An 18,738-nucleotide genomic window follows, 5' to 3' on the forward strand; every position below is an offset into this window, starting at 1 on the left:
TAATTTTCAAGTTCAACTAATTTTCTATCATATTCTTGAAATTTTTAAAAATTTCAAATACTTCATCTTTAGATTTTAACAGGTATAAATGACAATACCTAGAAAAATCATCTATAAATGTTATCAAATACTTTCAACCTCCTCTATTTGTATAGCTTTTAAAGTCACAAATGTCAGAGTGTATAAGTTCAAGAAGTTGAGTGCTCCTAGAAACCGATCTGAAAGGTTTTCTAGTTATTTTGGTTTGAGCACCCATTTCACATCTGTTAAATCTAATTGAAGTGTCTAATGGTAAATTATGAGTTTTAGCTAGTTTGAGCAATTTCTTATAGTTCACATGTTCTAACCTACAGTGTAGTATTTTGGGATCAAGTGAAATATGGTTAACCTGGTTTAATATCTCATTAGCTAAACTCAACCTAAATATACCATTCAAATTATATGCACATCCAAAATAAAAGGAGTTAACAGACAGTGTTATTCTACCATTACTAAAAGTAATAGACATGCCAGCATCAAGCAAAATTCCAATTGAAATTAAATTCTTTTCAAAACCAAGAAAGATTTTAACATTTTTCAAAGTTAGTATTTTACCTGATGATAGAACCAAGTTCGTTGTCTCTTGTTAAATCACTTCCACGACGTCTCCATTTGCAACAATGACAGTCTCTGCTACTTGAACAACATCAGTGAGGAGGTTCTTGCTATTGCAAACATGACAAGTCGCTTTAGAGTCTAACCACCAATCTGAAGATGTACTGGTCAACCCCTTACCGTTGCCAACCATGGCAACAATGTTAGTCGCTCCAGACTGCTGCCTCCAGCTAGTATTAATAGGAAAACTAAGGTTTAGGTCAGATGAGCTAATTACTAGATTGCCCCTCACAGCCTGAGTATTAATACAAGTAGGAATATATTAGAACATATGAAGGGATATTACATAAATACCCTTACAATTCTATATTTCTCAGTTGTGCTCTCTGTTTTCAATTTTTGAAAATTATTAGATATACAATATAGAGGGTGAAGAATTTCCAGTCAAATTGTGCTTTAGGGTTTGAATAGTGGCAAAACTAGCAATATGTACTTTAATTTTGCAGTGGTGGAATCTAGCAAACACTTTGATGTTGTTCTGTTTCTTTTCTGTAGGCTAAGGACTCATTGTTGTACAGAGTCCTACATAATTACAACTAATCAGCAACCAAGTGCATTGCATCCAATCTACAGATTTTTGCTTCCTCATTTTTTGTACAATAGGAATATGAATATCAATTCCCTTTCTTGGCTGGCCCTCATCACTGCAAATGGGATAATTGAGAGTTCCTTCGCACTATGTAAGTATTCAATTGAGCTTCATTATGTGACCTTTGAAAAATTCTGGTGATTTGACATGGAGGGTCTACCAGTAGACCTCAGTAGGAGGTACCACATATATGGTTTAAAGTTTTGAAATTAGGGAAAAAATAGCAATAGGAAACTATAGTGAAAATGTAAGTATAACATGAGTGTCATATCTAAGTCATGAATTGTATTGATGAATGATACAGATTTCAGATGCCTAATTAAGAATTTTAATTCAAAAGTTGACTATGATGCTCCTGAACATGGGTGCACTATAATGCTTTATAGTGCTAATGGAAGTAGGTAAGACAAGTAAATGTAAACTTTTATTGTTGAACGATTTTTTCAAATTGCTCTTTTGTGGGATAAGAAAGAATGGAATGAACGTGAAGGAGAAATAAAAAGAACTTATCGTGGATTCAGAAAGAAATCAAATGGTGGTGTTCAGTTTGACGCAACACAAAATCACTTTTTTTGGCTGCTGGTAAGAATCATAAGATAAATTTTTGGGATGTGGACAATGTCAACATTCTTTTTTTTTTTTGGTAAGAATAATTTCAACATTCTCACAACCACAGATTTTGAGGGAGGACTCCCAGAAGGTGTTGTTTTAATTTGATTATCATTATCCACTTGTAATTGACCTCATATTTAAATCAGATCCATGCATCATTGCTTTGATTACTTCAGAGTCTACCTCGCTTCCGATCTCACAAGGAAATCTTCTTCTTGTTACCATAATAGACAATGGTTTTTGTTGGTCAACTGGGTCAATTGAGGTTTGCTGGAGTGGTGTTGTTATTTTTGGCAACCTTATTAGCCATATTGGTGATCCGACAATGGTATTTGGTGAGTTGAAAGAGCTGAAATGGTCAAACAGTCACCTACATAGCTATAAGGGTATTTTGGTCATTTGACAGGGTTACAAGGGTACCTGCACTTGAAGAACACCATTTAACAGCATATTGAGTCCTTATATAGTGTTTGGCAAATGGGTGGAGCAGCAGGTGAAGGTTTCATTCTATTAAAGTTGTGATTTCACAGGTTCTTGCAATGGTAGTGACTTTAAGGTCATTTTTGGAAGGTTTAATGACATTTCTGGGTGAAGTGGTCTTCATGAGAAATGAATTTCGTCAAGTCCCGGTTCCATCGCAACTAGTCTTGCATTATTTAAGTGTTAGAGGAGAAAGTTACTGTTGTTTCCGTATCGATGTGCGAAAACGGAGCAAATCTAGAATAGGCAAAAAGTTTTATACTTAGCCAAATTTTTTGGTCATTTTTTTAAAGTGCTACTGGAGACAGGCGTTTCCCATTGTTTTATAAAGTTACAGAATCATGGTGGTCGTTGGATGTTGTTCATCATGTCATTTTTTATTGATCCGAACAGGCGCATCTCCATTGGCTAGTTCTTTGGTATTCGGTATAGCTGCGCTACATCGAATCAAGATCTCATTGAAACAAGCTGTCACCATATTTTGGAATGTGATCTCTCGGTCAATCTTGCAATGCAGATCGTGCCTTGTCGATTGTCACTAATATTTCTGAATATTACAATTTTGCCCTCCACTTGCCATTTTTGTATCATTCAACTTTGGAAGGCAATATCTCTCTCATTCGAAGTCCAAATAGGACAAAATTTTTTTTGATTTCGTGTATTTTTTTGAAAGGAATCCATTAGAGCCACTTGCAGAAGCAGAAAACGTAGAGAAAAAAAGTTTTATGCATGGAATACTTTAATGGATCGGTCTGTGAAGCTACAATGAACATTCGGATGTGTGCATCGACTCTCGAAGGGATACTATAGTAGATTGATCTCTGGAATACACAGGAGAGAGGTATTCTTTTATTTTACAAGTCCTATTAATTTTTTTTGGGGTTTGCTTATGTGTTGAAAACACCCCTAGTTTTGTTCATCCTTTGGGGAAGGGCTTGTAATTGATTTTCAATTTAACATTGTAATACCAATCAAGTTGAGGCTTGATTGGCTTTAGGGTTAAAGCCCTAGACTGTGTAGGATCATAGTCAAAAGCAGGTGTTGTTGCACCTGGATCGTTGTAGCGATCATAATTTGAGTAGTGTATTGGGGAAATACGAAGCCCTTTACAGGTATTCCTCTGTGGACATAGGCACTTTGGCCAAACCACGTATATCTGGTGTCATTACAGTGCTTTTATTTTCAACATATACTTGAAGTGATTGTTGTGCAGAGTGGTGGGACACTGTTTGGTAGACCCAACCACATTGTGGTGTGTGGTGGACATGTCTGTGTGTGATTGGTAATTACGGGACTGCCCCGGCTAATCTTGAATTGCAATAGGTGAAGTATCGCCAGTAAGTTGTTTGCTTGAGATTGGAAGAAAAATTATTGAGATCCACAGATTCACCCCCCCCCTCTCAGTGGCACCTGGGATTCACAAGTGGTATAAGAGCACACCAGGTTACCCGATTACAGAGTTTAACTACTTCGGGATAATTACTAAGGGACAGTGCAATGGCTTCAGGCGAAGGCAACAGTGGTCACAGCAACAACAAGGTTCCACAGTTTGACGGGTCAAACTACTCTTTCTGGAGCATCAGGATGGAAACATATCTGAAATCCCTTTGTTATTGAGTTTGGATGTCAGTGAAGAATGGTTACACAATCCCCACAACAGATATCACAGATGCAACTGAACTGAGGAAATATGACAATGATTCAAAGGCCAAGAACGCTCTATTAAGTGTGTTAATCAATACAGAGTTTGCTAGAGTTATGGATTGTGAGACTGCAAAGAAAGTCTGGGACAAGCTGCAAAGCATTCATGAAGGTGATGAGAAAATCAAAGAAGCTAAGCTGCAACATTTTAGGGCACAGTTTGAAAGCTTGAAGATGTCAAATGGAGATTCAATTGATCATTACATGAGCAAGGTGAATGATGTTATAAATGCAATCAGAGGACTTGGTGAAACTCTCAAAGATGCAGTGGTAGTTAAGAAGATCCTCCGATCCTTACCTGATATGTACAATCCAAAGGTGTCAGCCATAGAAGAGTCCAAGAATTTGAATGAGTTGACTCTGGATGAGTTACACGGTTCTTTAACTGCCTATGAGATGAGAATGGTGAAAACCAAACCCACAGAGAAAGAGGCCGCCTTTAAAGCTATGAAGAAACTCAAGATAAAGCAAGAAAGTGGTGATGAAGACTCTGAAGATGAATTAATTGTATACGTAGCAAGGAAGCTCAAGAGTGGAAAGAGAATATACAAGGAAAAACTTCCCTTAAAGTGCTTCAATTGTGGTGGCATAGGGCACTTTTCCTCTAAGTGTCCAAAGAAGGGAAAAACTGATGAATCAGATGATGAAGACCCACAAGTGAAGAAACCAAGTTTTAAGAAAAATAAGTCATTTCCTAAGAAGAAAAACAACTACAAGAAGAAGACTTTGATTACACACAAGGATAGCACTACCACAGATGAGTCATCTGAGGATGAGGAGTCTGATGATGAAAACTATGAGACTTTGTTCATGGCTACCTCCACCAATGATATACATGAAGGAGAAAAATTAGATAAGAAAGAAGAGCAATCAGAAGATGAGTATGATCTTCAAGAAGAACTATACACCGCCTTAAAGAAACTCAAGGTAGAAAGAAAGAAGATAAAAACTCTTGAGGCTCAACTTGCAGAAGAAAGTGAGAAGATCAGTCAATTGTTACTTATCATAGAAGAAACCAAGAAGATCAATGAAGATATAAGCTATAGCTTATCCTCAAAGATTGACGAATGCACTCAACTTGAAGAAGAAATTGTCACTTTGAGAGCTGAATGTGAATTGTTGAAAAATACTGACTATCGGGCAGCTGTTACCTCAACTCCAATAGTTATAGTGTCAAGTTCAAAAGGCAAAGAAGTAAGTGTACTAGTACCTGAGGAAGATCATCATGAAGTTCATGAGAGTACTATCTTGGATGAGATACTTAGTGTACAAAGACCCAGTAATGACAAATCTGGTCTTGGGTATGAGAAAGGAAGAGTTTCTAGTGGTGTGAAAACCAAAGGACAAGGCACGACACAAAATCCAGTTCTGTTTGTTGGGGGGAAAAGAAAGAAAAATGGCTCTAATTCTGAAAATTCAGATAAAAGGAAGGTTGATAAGGATGGATTCACTACAATCAATCATCATAGGTTAAATGGCTACAACAGAAACTTATGGCAGATTCATAGGTTCAATGGGTATTGCTATGGTTTCAACATGTTTGGGCATTGTGTGGTAGAGTGTAGAAGGAATGAAAAACCCACAAATTTTTTAAGCAAGAATAAATTTGCAGCTCTTGCAGATGATGGCATTGAGTGTTATAGGTGTGGAAAGATTGGTCATCTAGCAAGGAACTGCAAGACCTTACTTCCATCTCAATGACAAGCTATGAGAAGTCAAAAGCAAACCCTCCCAAATAGGCAACCTAAGAAAAAGAAGATGGTTATTGAAGAGAAGGCAAGAAAACCCATCACTGTTATTGAAAAAGCAGTTTGGGTTGAGAAGAAAAAGAGAAAGGACAACAATACCTCATTAATTGTTCAAACTGCTTTCAAGGTAAATAACAAACCATCTCCTTGGATTCTTGACAGCGGGTGTTCTATACATATGACTGGTGACAAGGGAAGTTTCTCTAATCTTGACAAGATTGAAGGTGGCTCAGTTAGGTTTGGGAACAATGATGGTGCCAAGATTGAAGGCAGGGGAACAGTTAACTTGGACCAAGGAAAAATCAAATCTAACAATGTATTGTATGTGAGTGGATTGAAACATAACCTTCTTAGTGTTAGCCAGATATGCGACCAGGGAAATGAGGTTGTATTTACAAAGGAAGGTTGTGTAATTAAGAGGACCAAAAATGGAAGAACTGTGGCTCATGGTTCCAGGACACCTAAAAATTTGTATGTCCTGTCAGAGAGTATGGAAGATAAATGCATGATTAGTCAAGAAGATGAAAATAATCTATGGCACAGAAGACTTGGACATATCAACTTAAAAAATTTAGCCAAGTTAAGTAAGAACAAGGCAGTGAGAGATCTTCCAAGAATAAAGAATCCAACAAATCATGTTTGTGGACCATGTCAAAAGGGTAAGCAAACAAGAGCTATCTATAAGTCAAAGGAGTATCACTCAAGTAAGCCATTGGACTAAATTCATACCGATTTGTGTGGACCAATGAGGACTCAAGTAATAGGAGGTGAGAGGTACTTTATGCTTTTTGTGGATGAGTTCTCTAGGATGACATGGGTTTCATTTCTCAAGGACAAAACTGAGGCCTTGGACTGTTTCAAGGTATTCAAGAAAAGGGTTGAGAATGAAATTGGCAAGTCAATCAAGTGCATCAGGTCTGACCAAGGAAAGGAGTTCACATGGAGTACTTTCTCAAGTTTTTGTAATGATCATGGCATCAAGATTCAACACTCAACAGCAAGAACCCCACAACAAAATGGGGTAGTTGAGAGGAAAAACAGAATAGTTCAAGAAATGGCAAGGGCTATGTTAATAGAAAATAATGTTGCAAAGCATTTTTGGAGAGAAGCCATCTACATGGCTGTCTACACATGTAATAGATACCTATTGAGACCAAAAGAATCCAAAACTCCATATGAATTATGGTTTAAGAGAAGAGCCACAGTGAAACACTTTAGAGTGTTTGGTAGCAAATGTTTCATCAAAAGAAAGGAAGATAACCTTGAAAAATTCGATGATAGAGCAGATGAAGGGATCTTCCTAGGCTACTCTTCCAAAAGCAAAGCTTATCGATGCTATAACAAAAGGTCTGGTAAGATTGTGGAAAGTTCTGATGTTAAGATTGATGAACAGATAGGATCTTCCAAACAAGTACAACCACATGGTACAATGTTTGAAGATGATGATTTTGATGATGATGTAGTTGATGTTGAGAAGCAGTCAGATAGTCATTTAGAAGTTCAACAACATGATGATTATGGCTCATATGGTCCGAAAATTGACACAGAGACTGAGAGAGATGGCAGACCTAAGGATACCCAAACACAGAAGAACCATCCTCCTCAACAGATCATCGGTGACCCAAGTGCTGGAATTCAAACAAGGAAAATAAAGAAGCCCAAGTAGATGTTTTCTTTATTGTCACAGGTTGAGCCCAAAACAGTTGATGAGGCAAGTAAAGATGAAAATTGGGTAAAGGCAATGAATGAAGAGTTGGATCAGATAGAGAAGAACAAAACATGGGAGTTAGTTCCCAGGCCTGCAACCAAAAATGTAATTGGCACCAAGTGGGTCTACAGGAACAAGTTAATGAAGACGGTAAAGTTGTCAGAACAAGGCTAGATTGGTTTGCAAAGGATATGCACAGGTTGAAGGAATCAATTTTGATGAGACTTTTGCACCAGTTGCAAGGCTTGAATCTATTCGGATGTTTTTGGCATTAGCAGTGTACAAGGGGTTCAAGGTATATCAGATAGACATGAAATTAGCCTTTTTGAATGGTAATCTTGAAGAAGAGGTATACATTGAACAACTTGATGGGTTTTAGCTTGGTGATGACCCCAATATGGTATGTAGACTAAAGAAAGCTTTATATGGCTTAAAGCAAGCACCACGAGCATGGTACTCAAGGTTAGATACATACTTACATTAGCTGGGGCTTCGCAAAGGTATGGTGGATAGTAACCTGTATGTTATGACAGAAGATAGCAGTAAACTAGTTATTGTTGTGTACGTTGATGATATCATCTTTGGAGGACATTGCAATGACCTATGCAAACAGTTTGCGGAGAAGATGAAATATGAGTTTGAGATGTCAATGCTTGGTGAACTCTCATATTTTCTTGGTTTACAAGTGAGTCAACGTCAAAAAGGTATTTTCATCTCTCAGATGAAATACACAAAAGAAATGTTAAAGAAGTTCCAGATGGAAGACAATAAACCAGTGGGTACACCCATGGTTGTGGGATGCAAATTGAGTACTGATGATGAATCCCCCTCCGTTGACCAGACACGTTACAGATCAATGATTGGCAGTCTGTTATACTTGACGGCGTCACGACCTGATATTCTACAAGCAGTATGTTTGGTGGCTAGATTTCAAGCAAGCCCGAAGGAGACACATCTTTTAGCAATCAAACGAATTTTCAAATATCTTAGGGGTACAGTTGATTATAGACTATGGTACTCCAAAACTGATAAATTCACTCTCACGACATTTTCAGATGCGGATTGGGAAGGCAGCATTGATGATAGGAAAAGTACTAGTGGCGGTACTTTCTATCTAGGACAGAGTTTGGTGGCATGGCACAGTAACAAACAAGAGTCTGTTTCATTATTGACAGCAGAGGCCGAATATATTGCAGCGACAGCTTGTTGCACTCAGTTGATATGGATGAAGAGGCAAGTTGCAGACTATGGCATCATTAGTGCTGAACTAATTCCTATTATGTGTCATAATATGAGCGCCATCAACATTTCCAAGAATCCGGTGCAACACTGAAGGACAAAGCATATCGACATTCGATATCACTTTTTGAAGGAGAAGGTGACAGATAATGAGGTGAGATTAGACTTTGTCCCTACATCAGAACAAGTGGCAGATATTTTCACAAAACCTCTTCCCAAGGAGAGTTTTGAGCGGCTTTGATACAAACTTGGAGTTGTGACTCCAATTGCACAGTAGATAGCACATGTTTAAAGGGAGCTTCTAGATAGGGGGAGTTTCCATGACCCTTTGTACTTGTTGTCAAAGGGGGTGAAGTTGGTGTGTGTGTAAAGGGTTGCCAATAATTCCAAAGGGGGAGATTATTGGTCAACTGGGTCAACTGAGGCTTGCTGGAGTGGTGTTGTCATTTTTGACAACATTATTAGTCATATTGGTGATGCGACAATGGTATTTGGTGAGTTGGAAGAGCTGAAATGGTCAAACAGTCACCTACACAGTTATAAGGGTATTTTGGTCATTTGACAGGGTTACAAGGATACCCGCACTTGAAGAACACCATTTAACAGCATATTGAGTCCTTATATAGTGTTTGGAAAATGGAAGGAGCAGCAGGTGAAGGTTTCATTCTGTTAAAGTTCTGATTTCACAGGTTTATGCAATGGCAGTGAATTTAAGGTCATTTTTGAAAAGTTTAATGGAATTTATGGGTGAGTTGGTCTTCATGAGAAATGAAGTTCGTCAATTCACGGTTCCAACGCAACTGGTCTTGCATCATTTAAGTTTCATAGGAGAAAGTTACAGTTATTTCCGTGTCGATACGCAAAAATGGAGCAAATCTGGAATAGGCAAAAAGTTTTATACTTAGCCAAATTTTTTGGTCGCTTTTTTTAAGTGCTACTGGAGACAGAAGTTTCCCATTGTTTTATAAAGTTACAGAATCATGGTGGTCGTTGGATGTTGTTCATCATGTCATTTTTTATTGATCCGAACGGGCGCATCTCTATTGGCTAGTTCTTTGGTATTGGGTATAGCTGCGCTACATCGAATCAAGATCTCATTGAAACAAGTTGTCACCATATTTTGGAATGTGATCTCTCGGTCAATATTGCTATGCAGGTCGTGCCTTGCCGATTGTCACTAATATTTTTTAATATTACAATTTCACCCTCCACTTGCCATTTTTGTATCATTCAACTTTGGAAGGCAATATCTCTCTCATTCGGAGTCCAAGTAGGATGAAATTTTTTTTTGATTTAGTGTATTTTTTCAAGAGGAATACATTGGAGCCACTTGTAGAAGCAGAAAATGTAGAGAAAATTTTTTTATGCATAGAATACTTTAATGGATCGATCTGTGAAGCTGCAATGAACATTCGGATGTGTGCATCGACTCTCGAAGGGGTACTGCAGTAGACTGATCTCTGGAATACACAGGAGAGAGGTATTCTTTTATTTTACAAGTCCTATTAATTTTTTTTGGGGTTTGCTTATGTGTTGAAAACACCCCTAGTTTTGTTCATCTTTTGGGGAAGGGCTTGTAATTGATTTTCAATTTAACATTGTAATACCAATCAAGTTGGGGCTTGATTGGCTTTGGGGTTGTAGCCCTAGACTGTGTAGGATCATAATCAGAAGCAGGTGTTGTTGCACCTGGATCGTTGTAGCGATCATAATTTGAGTAGTGTATTGGGGAAATATGAAACCCTTTACGGGTATTCCTCCGGGGACGTAGGCACTTTGGCCGAACCACGTATATCTGGTGTCTTTGCATTGATTTTATTTTCAACATATACTTGAAGTGATTGTTGTGCAGAGTGGTGGGACACTGTCTGGTAGACCCAACCACATTGTAGTGTGTGGTGGACGTGTCTATGTGTGATTGGTAATTACGGGACTGCCCCGGCCAATCTTGAATTGCAATAGGTGATGTGTCGCCAATAAGTTGTTTGCTTGAGATTGGAAGAAAAATTATTGAGATCCATTGATTCACCCCCCTTCTCAGTGGCACCTGGGATTCACAATTTTTTTTTTTGGGTTCTGATTGCTTCTATGGATGTTCAGTTATTTGTATTAATTTTGTCCATGAGTTCATCACTTTTATCAAGAGATTTCACTTTTGATTTTCCGAATCCAACCAATCTTTCAGCTGAACTTTAATCTATTATTTTAGAAGCAGTTTGAAACTTAAATGATAGTAGATGATCCCCCCTTCCCACACCCTCATGTTCTTCCCATAACCTTTATTTTCTTTGATCCCAAATTTATAGGTATTTCAGTACAATTTATTAATCAAATGCTTTTTTTTTTCCAATTTTAGTCTCACAACAAACCAGTTTTAAAGAATCAACAGTTACAATTGGTCAAGCACAGAAATCAAGAAAATTGGTTGAAAACTCATGAATCGAACAGTCCAATGGCAGGAGTTTAATACATTTATCAATACTATCATTATAATTAACTTTGTAACTAATGTGGCTGGATTGAGTTTTTATTTGTTTTGGTTACTTGAAAGTTTTATTTACCAAAAAGATAGGGCAACTACAGGAATGAAGCTTTTAAGCAATAATGATAGGAATGAATTCTTTGTCTTTAAAATTTTTGAGAGTATATTGGCAGACATTATCTTCTTTAAGAGAACATATGACTGTAGATGACATTGGTGTAGTCTCCTTTTAACACATGAACCTGTGAGAAAGTGCTAGATGATTTTTATGCCTATACTAATGCCATGTCTACCCTCTGCAATAAATTTTCTTCAAAGAAATCTCATCCTCCCTTATAATTGTTGAGTTTCAAAATGTGCTGCTACTCCCTCGCAGATATCAGAGCTTTCAGTAAAGGATTTGAAATTGTCTTAGCCATATTATTCAGTACCTATAGTTATGTTGGTTGTGGACAAAGAATCCTAAAAGGATAGTCAATCAATTCTATTTACTTCTCTCTCATCCAATTGAGTACACTCTTAGCTGAAATTGTGTTACTAATTTTCTACTCTTTAGCATTAGCCCATGGTATCACCGTCTCTCCTTTGCATAAACCTCTTATTATCCCCATCCATTTTTCTTACATCCCTTCCATTCTTTGTCTTCTCTATCTCATGTGCACACGTGAAATTTTACTAGTATATATATATAGATATATATATATATATATTAAATTATCTATCATTTAGATAAATGAACACATTTTTATTATTGTAAACGCTTCCACACTCTTGATTTTACATTTTTCCTATAATGTAAATGCGTTTTCGTTCCACACTCTGATGTGCTTGTGAGTTTGTATTAAGTTGATTGTGATTCAAGCCACTGCATCGAGATCCTGGTAGTGGTTTAGGATGTTGGGAAACATCCTAGTCATATCAAAACCTTAGGGTGGAGTTGGGGTGTGACACGAACCCATAGGAAAACCCCCCAAAATCCTCAGTTCCTAATTTAGGGTTTACATAATGGGTTGGGTCTTGAATGGGGAAGAAGGTGGGAACCATAAGAGGTTATTTAGTCTCACAATGATGGCATTAATGCCATCTATTTGCAGTTCTCCCTTTGGGTTGGTGAAGCCCCATTAATGGCTAAACACTCCCAAACCCAAAACCCAAAATAGAATGAATAGTGAGAGAGAGGGAAGAGATGGGGGAAGGGGACACTCACCAAGTGTGGAGTGAGTTGAGTTTGGCTCCTCTTCTTCTTCTCTTCTTCGATTAGGGCTTGTTGTGTTAAGAAATTGCTCAGCAGTCCTTCGAGTGTCGTAACCTGCAAAAGACCCTGGGTGACAAAGGAGAACCGGTGTGGTTCCGGCCTAGGACTCTCCGATGCCTAAGTTAGATCTCTCTGAGCAAACAGATGAATAGTAGTATTCAAAATGAGTTAAGATGTCCCTTGATGGGGCTGTGTACCTTGCCATTTATAGTAGAGCATGGCAGTGTGGAGAGTCCCACTTGATGTAGAGTGTTTGCCGTAGGTGATAGAGTCCCTGAGTAGTAGGGCTTATCCTTGATAGGTTGTCTTCCTGTGAGACGTAGTGTCATGATTGACTTAGCATCCTTGGTGGATAGACCTCATCTACGTGGTAGATGAGGTTCCTAGTATATGAGTCCGTTTATACGACGTGACTCAATAGGCGGTGGCCTAGAGTCCTTGGTGATGCGATATGTGTCTCGTTGATGGTGGTGGCGACTATCGTGTTTGAGGGAGACTGTGCCCGGGGATGACGTGTTCGGGGAATCCGTGTCCCGGGGTCTTCACCCCAAGGGGGTTGGTGCCCAGGGAGGTCAGCGCCCCCAAAGGGGGTTGGCGTCCAAGGGTGGCCGAGCCCGATGGGGTTTACGTCCGTGGGTGTTGGTGGTCGGTGCCTGCGGTTGGTCCTTTATGGGCCCTGTTTTGGCTCCCTTCCTTGGATCGGGACACGTGGCGACCTCTGATTGGTTGGAGTGAATTTGGGTTCATCATTTGCCCCCCACTCTCTTGGAACAGAGTGCTCAAGAGAGTATCCTTTGCATACTTGTACCAATTAGGGGGTTCCCTATAAATAATCTCTTCTCTGAGGATGTGCCTATGAATTACTTAGTGAGGGAGAGGTTGTCGGTTCAAACCTCTCCTCTCCCATTTTATTTTATTTTCTTTTTGTAGATATATGCTCTTGTCTCATTCTCCCTTTTCACTTCTTCTATTTCTCTTCCTCTCTCTCTTGTTTTTGCTCTCCTTGCTTTTTGCATCTTCCACTTTTTCTTGGGCTTTGAGTTTGGTTACTATTCATTGTTCCCCCCATGTGTTTGTTCTTGGGTCACAATGAGAAGTAGTGTTCTCCCTTTGCTTGCTTGATACCTCTTGGCTATTAGCTTTTACTTGGCTTGCTTCGATGTGCATGGCTTAGTACTTAGCCTTGGCTTTGTGCTTGTACTCTCTTGCTTGTTGATCTATGTTTAGCTTGCCTTGGTTGATGCTCGTCCATTGTTCGCCATCCACCATCTACGCCCTGCGGTCGACGCTCATTTCATCTGCATCGGGCTCTGATTGGCGCCCATCACGGTTGGCGCCTGGCTTGCTCCTAACTCGATCGGCGCCCTTCTAGTTCGCGCCTGGCTTGATCCGCGCCCTTCTTGATCAGCGCCCTTCTGATCCGCACCCTTCTGATTCGCGCCCTTCTTGGTCCACGCCCTTCTTGATCCGCACCCTTCTGATTCGCACCCTTCTTGGTCTGTGCCCTTCTTGGTCCGCGCCCTTCTCGTTTTGCACCCTTCTGATTTGCGCCCAAGTGTCCGCGCCCAACGATCTGCGCCCAAGAGATCCGTGTCCAGGTGTTCACCTGATGATCTACGCCCAAGTGATCTGCGCCTGAGCCTGTTCGACGTCCGCGCTTTGGTCGACGCCTACCCGATCGCGCCTGGTATGTTCTTTTCTTTCTCTTCTTCTCTTTTCTTCTCTCTTTTTTTTTATGTTTTTTTTTATTTTTTTATTTTTTTTTTGATTGGCTCTGCATTGGTGGTTGCAGGTTGTCATCCCTCTCTTCTCCTCAGTTGCTTAGTCCTGGGAGGTCATCGATCTAAGTAAGTAGTTAGTCTGCTTCATTGTTTTTCTATGTCATCATCGGACGACTCTGATCCAACTACGGTCGTTGTTGGATCTGCTAAGGAGTCCTCTTCGGGGTTGTCATCCCCCGCGAAACATTCTTCTTCTCTGCCTTCCCCTGCTGCTAGTGATGGGGAGGAGGAGGTTTCTAGAGGTTCCGCCCCTAATAGGGGTCGTAAGGCTTCTAGAGCCTCTACTTCAGTCGGTGACCCTAGGAGCAAGTTGGCTCACATTTCGAGCATCTTGACTTCTTCGGACTTGGCATCACTTCGCCGAGAGTACCATATACCCTCCGAGGTCGTGCTCCGCGTCCCTGGTCCTGATGACTGCGCTTACTCCCATCGAGCGGATGAGGTCTGCCTTTACCGTATCTTCTTCACCCATGGTCTTCGTTTCCCTGTCTCCCGTTTTGTGGAGTTAGTGTTGGAGCACTGGGGTCTCACTCCTGGGCAGGTGTTGCCCAACTCTTGACTTGTCATTCTGGGTTTCTATGTGTTCTTCTTCCGGATGGGGCGTGCCACCACCATTCCCCTGTTCTCGTACTTCTATGTGTTGAAGAAGGGGGAAGGAGGGTGTTACCACTTCGCTCGTCGTCTCCCCAAGGGGTCACTCGCCGTGCTTGATCCTCTGGTGGGGATCACCAGCTCGGTGAAGTATTGGTGTTATACCCGCACCCCGGGAGTATAATTAATTATTAATTCTTCCCCGTGACGTGTAGTTATCACTGCCACTTATGCTGGTGAGTTGTTCTCACTGGTGGTCAAACCCAGCTATAAAATTATTGACCATAGTACGAGTTTGCTTGTGGAAACTAGTCGGGACCACGGAGGTTGCACCTTGACATGTCAGGGGTAAGTAGTTGACCAAATTTGTTGTGTGCTTACTGCCCTCTCAAAGCCCTCGAAGTGTGGTCCAAAGGCCCTGACCTCTTATGGTGGGAACCACCTTCCTACTCGCATCGGAGGCAAGGTTACTGGTTGCCTCCGACCCTGCATCCAATGCTGCTAACAAGGACCCTTGTGGGTGAGACCCTGTGGCTAAGGTGCTATTGGTGCCCTGCCATGTTTGACCCTACCCAAATAGACCCTAGGGTACACTATGAGGCCTTATCCAAACAGGCCATTAATAGTGGTTTTCTATAAGAGAGAGGTGGGTAGGACTATTCATTAGTCTTGGCTCATTTCTACCTAACCTAACCTAACCGTGCTTGAGAAGGGAGTTATGAAGAGAGGAGGCGGCAAGGAGGAGAAGAAGGAGAAGGAAGGGAAGAAGAAGAAGGAAACGGCTGCTGGGTTTGGAGCTTTAAAGAGGGTACATCGTGTGTACCTCAAACCAGGTAAGCCAAGTGCCCTTTTCCCCCATTTTTCTCTCTTCCCCCTTGCTCGTTTGAGCTTGGGTGGTTCGTTGGTAGCAGCCCCAAGATGGGGTTTTCCTTTTTGAAACCCAAGGGGTTAGCTCGAGTCATGTGTAGTTTCCCCTTATAGGATGCTATCCCATTTTCATTACAACCCTGTAAAGACCTCTATTTGACCTCTTGCTGAATCTATTTGATTCTAAAGCTTCAACCACCAAAGAAAACCCCAAATCTGGATTTTGAGCTTTTGATCCTTTAAACCCCCTTAAATCTTTGAATGTTGGGTGTTTCTAAGACCCAAATAGACTCCAAGACATCCCTCCCTTGTCCCTTGAGGCTTAGAGAACCAAATGGGACAACCCTGGGCTTTTAAAGACCTTGAAATCACACTTGGGTTGCATCGGAGGCAAGACTGCGTGAGTCCGATGTTTGCCTCCGATGTGTCCTGAGCCTGCAGGGAAGGTCGGAGGCAAGGTCGGAGGCAGGCCTGCTGAGTCCGACGTTGCCTCCGATGCAGTTTTTAAGGCTTATAACTTATGTAAACGGTGGGGTTTCTCTATGAGGTCTCCCCTACACTCTCTCACACTCTTATTCACTTCCATAGGCGCCAACATATGTGCAATGGGGTGATTTTGAGCGGGAATCGTTGCGCTTATACAAACTCCATTTGAAGTAATTGGTGAGTGGGTTTGGGTGACTGTTTGAGCTTGTTTACTATTGCTTATTCATGCATTTATGAATTATATTGTGACATTATCATTCAAGCATGATTGCATATTTGCATTTATTCTTATTCGATGATGATGATTTGGATGATATGGATTTGTGTTGGGTTACGGTGCCGGGAAGTACTGGCACCGGAACCCCCGTATTACGTGGAATTGTATATTGCATCTCATTCTTGCCTGTATGCGCCGTGTTGTGCTGGTACCCGGGTGTTAGATGGAATGGGACGTTGACACACCCGGATGTACCTCTCAACACGATAGGATTCATGTAGTATATCTGTGGTTAGGCTCAGTTCCCTATGCTACGACCCTTACCAACAGGGGTTTAGGTGTTGGGTAGCCAGAGCACCTGCTGCCTGTGGAGAGTTAGAGAGGCCAGGCCAGGGGTAGTAATGGTTATCGGGGTCTGCCTCTGGGTGGTGATGACTACGACCGGCGCGGGCTCCATAGTAATAATTGAGGTTGCATTGTGGTGAGAATGGAAGGATCCACAATGTCTTCCCGAGTTATTGCAGTAGCATATACCCATTGACTTAGCATTGTGTGTTAGGTGGTAAATGAATTAATAATAGCATGCACCATGGACTATTTGTGATTGTGTGATTGTGCATCCCCTTTCTCTCTCACTAGCTCGGTGGAGCTAACCCCCGTGTACACATTCTTTTTAGATTTGGATGCAGATGATTACTGTGGAGCCAGAGACCGTGACTGAGGATCATGGCGATGGTTGCCCATGATGATTGTGCCTACGGGTTGTACTGTTACTTGGGATCGCTCCCATTTTATTATTATTTTAGAGCATTGTGCTTTGTATAAACTTTTATGTTTTACCTTTTTGGTAGCTACTTGATGGTCATAGGAATTTTGTAACTATGTTACTTATTATCATTAGCCAATGAACATCTTATAATCATTTCATTTACGCTTTCGCAAACTCTGACCTGTCTTGGAATGTAATATTCCTTTGTCTTTCGTACTCTGATATTATTGTATTTTAATATTGGTTTATGACTGTGAGTTGGCCACTGCATCGAGATCCTGGCGGTGAGGTGGGATGACGCGTGTCACCCCAATCATACCCTGATATTGTATTCTATCCCTTATCGGGATAGGGGTGTGACAATTGGAGAGACCGCTTCTTTTTGTCGTGGTCCCCTGATGTGCCTTGCGATCTACCTGGGAGGTTATTGATGTCAAGGGGGTGAACCGCCCTCTTGAGTTGAATGACTTTGAGCGCGACACCCTCCAGCGATGTCAAGGATGCGACCTGTTCGACGTCCATCAGCTGGATTCCGAGGCCTTCTTATGCCTTTGGAAGTTGATCCTGGTAAGACATTTGGCTTCTTTGGTATTTGCTTATGTACTTTTCTTTCGTGTACCTGTTGGCTGACTTGTTTTATGTTTCTTGATTGTATATTGCTATGTAGTGGATAGTCGACCTGATCTTACTGTCTTTCGCTCGGATCTACAGAAGAGGAGTACTCAGACTGGCGGTGAGGTGGGATGACGCGTGTCACCCCAATCATACCCTGATATTGTATTCTATCCCTTATCGGGATAGGGGTGTGACAACATGGTATCAGAGCAATGATGCTCTGCACCAACCACAGTCTTGCGGACTCTTGATTTACTCTCCACAATTAGGTTCTAAATTAAAAATCTTCAAGAACATAAATGATTGTGTGCAGACATAGGAGAAGACTGATTGTGGTGAAACAAGGACTTAGAAGATAATAGGTAACATGGAACTTAGGACTTGAACCATAGGCTGTTAAGCTACAACAATGTAATTGCTTGGTTGAGTCTTAAGTAGGTCATAGATGGGAAATTATATGCTATAATTCATAAACACTAATGAATCAATCATAACTAAGCACAATTATCAACAATGAATTAAACAAGAAAGAATTAATTAACTACATAGAGATACATATAAGATTAATTACAAATATCTAATTGTTCCAAATTTTCTTGGGAGGCAATCATATCCTTCCTATTTCAACATTCATTATTTCATCTATTCCAATAAAAACATATGACTCCATCCTGCTCAATCAAGAGATACCAATCTAAACACCATAATTGTTCCAGATTCTCTGTTTGGGCATAACTGTGCCTTTCCCAACTCAGAATGCAAGACCCCATTTGTTCCAACTCAAACATTTGATTATGTTCATCTCAGATTAAATATACAAGTCTACCATTTCTAAAAGTTCCCAGTTGTTCATCCTAAGACAAGAACTAGAAGAACTGATCCGGGATAACTTCAATTTGTTGAGAGAAAGTTGGGATAGTCATTTGCACCACCGCCACCATCGC

General features: G+C 40.6%; 1 protein-coding gene across 1 annotated transcript; it reads left to right on the top strand.

The window, feature by feature from the left end:
• The first annotated feature begins 7,994 nt into the window (after positions 1 to 7,994).
• On the top strand, positions 7,995 to 8,825 carry LOC122665394 (uncharacterized mitochondrial protein AtMg00810-like). The gene has a single exon (XM_043861543.1). It carries the CDS (start codon positions 7,995 to 7,997, stop codon positions 8,823 to 8,825), a length of 831 nt encoding a protein of 276 aa, XP_043717478.1.
• Positions 8,826 to 18,738: the final 9,913 nt, after the last annotated feature.

The sequence above is a fragment of the Telopea speciosissima genome, chromosome 6 (assembly GCF_018873765.1).
Source record: "Telopea speciosissima isolate NSW1024214 ecotype Mountain lineage chromosome 6, Tspe_v1, whole genome shotgun sequence".
In the NCBI taxonomy this organism is placed as follows: Eukaryota; Viridiplantae; Streptophyta; class Magnoliopsida; order Proteales; family Proteaceae; genus Telopea; species Telopea speciosissima.

What these genes read in the sequence shown, in the direction of transcription:
- LOC122665394 (XM_043861543.1), top strand. Translation starts at nt 7,995, where the DNA reads ATGGTGGATAGTAACCTGTATGTTATGACAGAAGATAGCAGTAAACTA.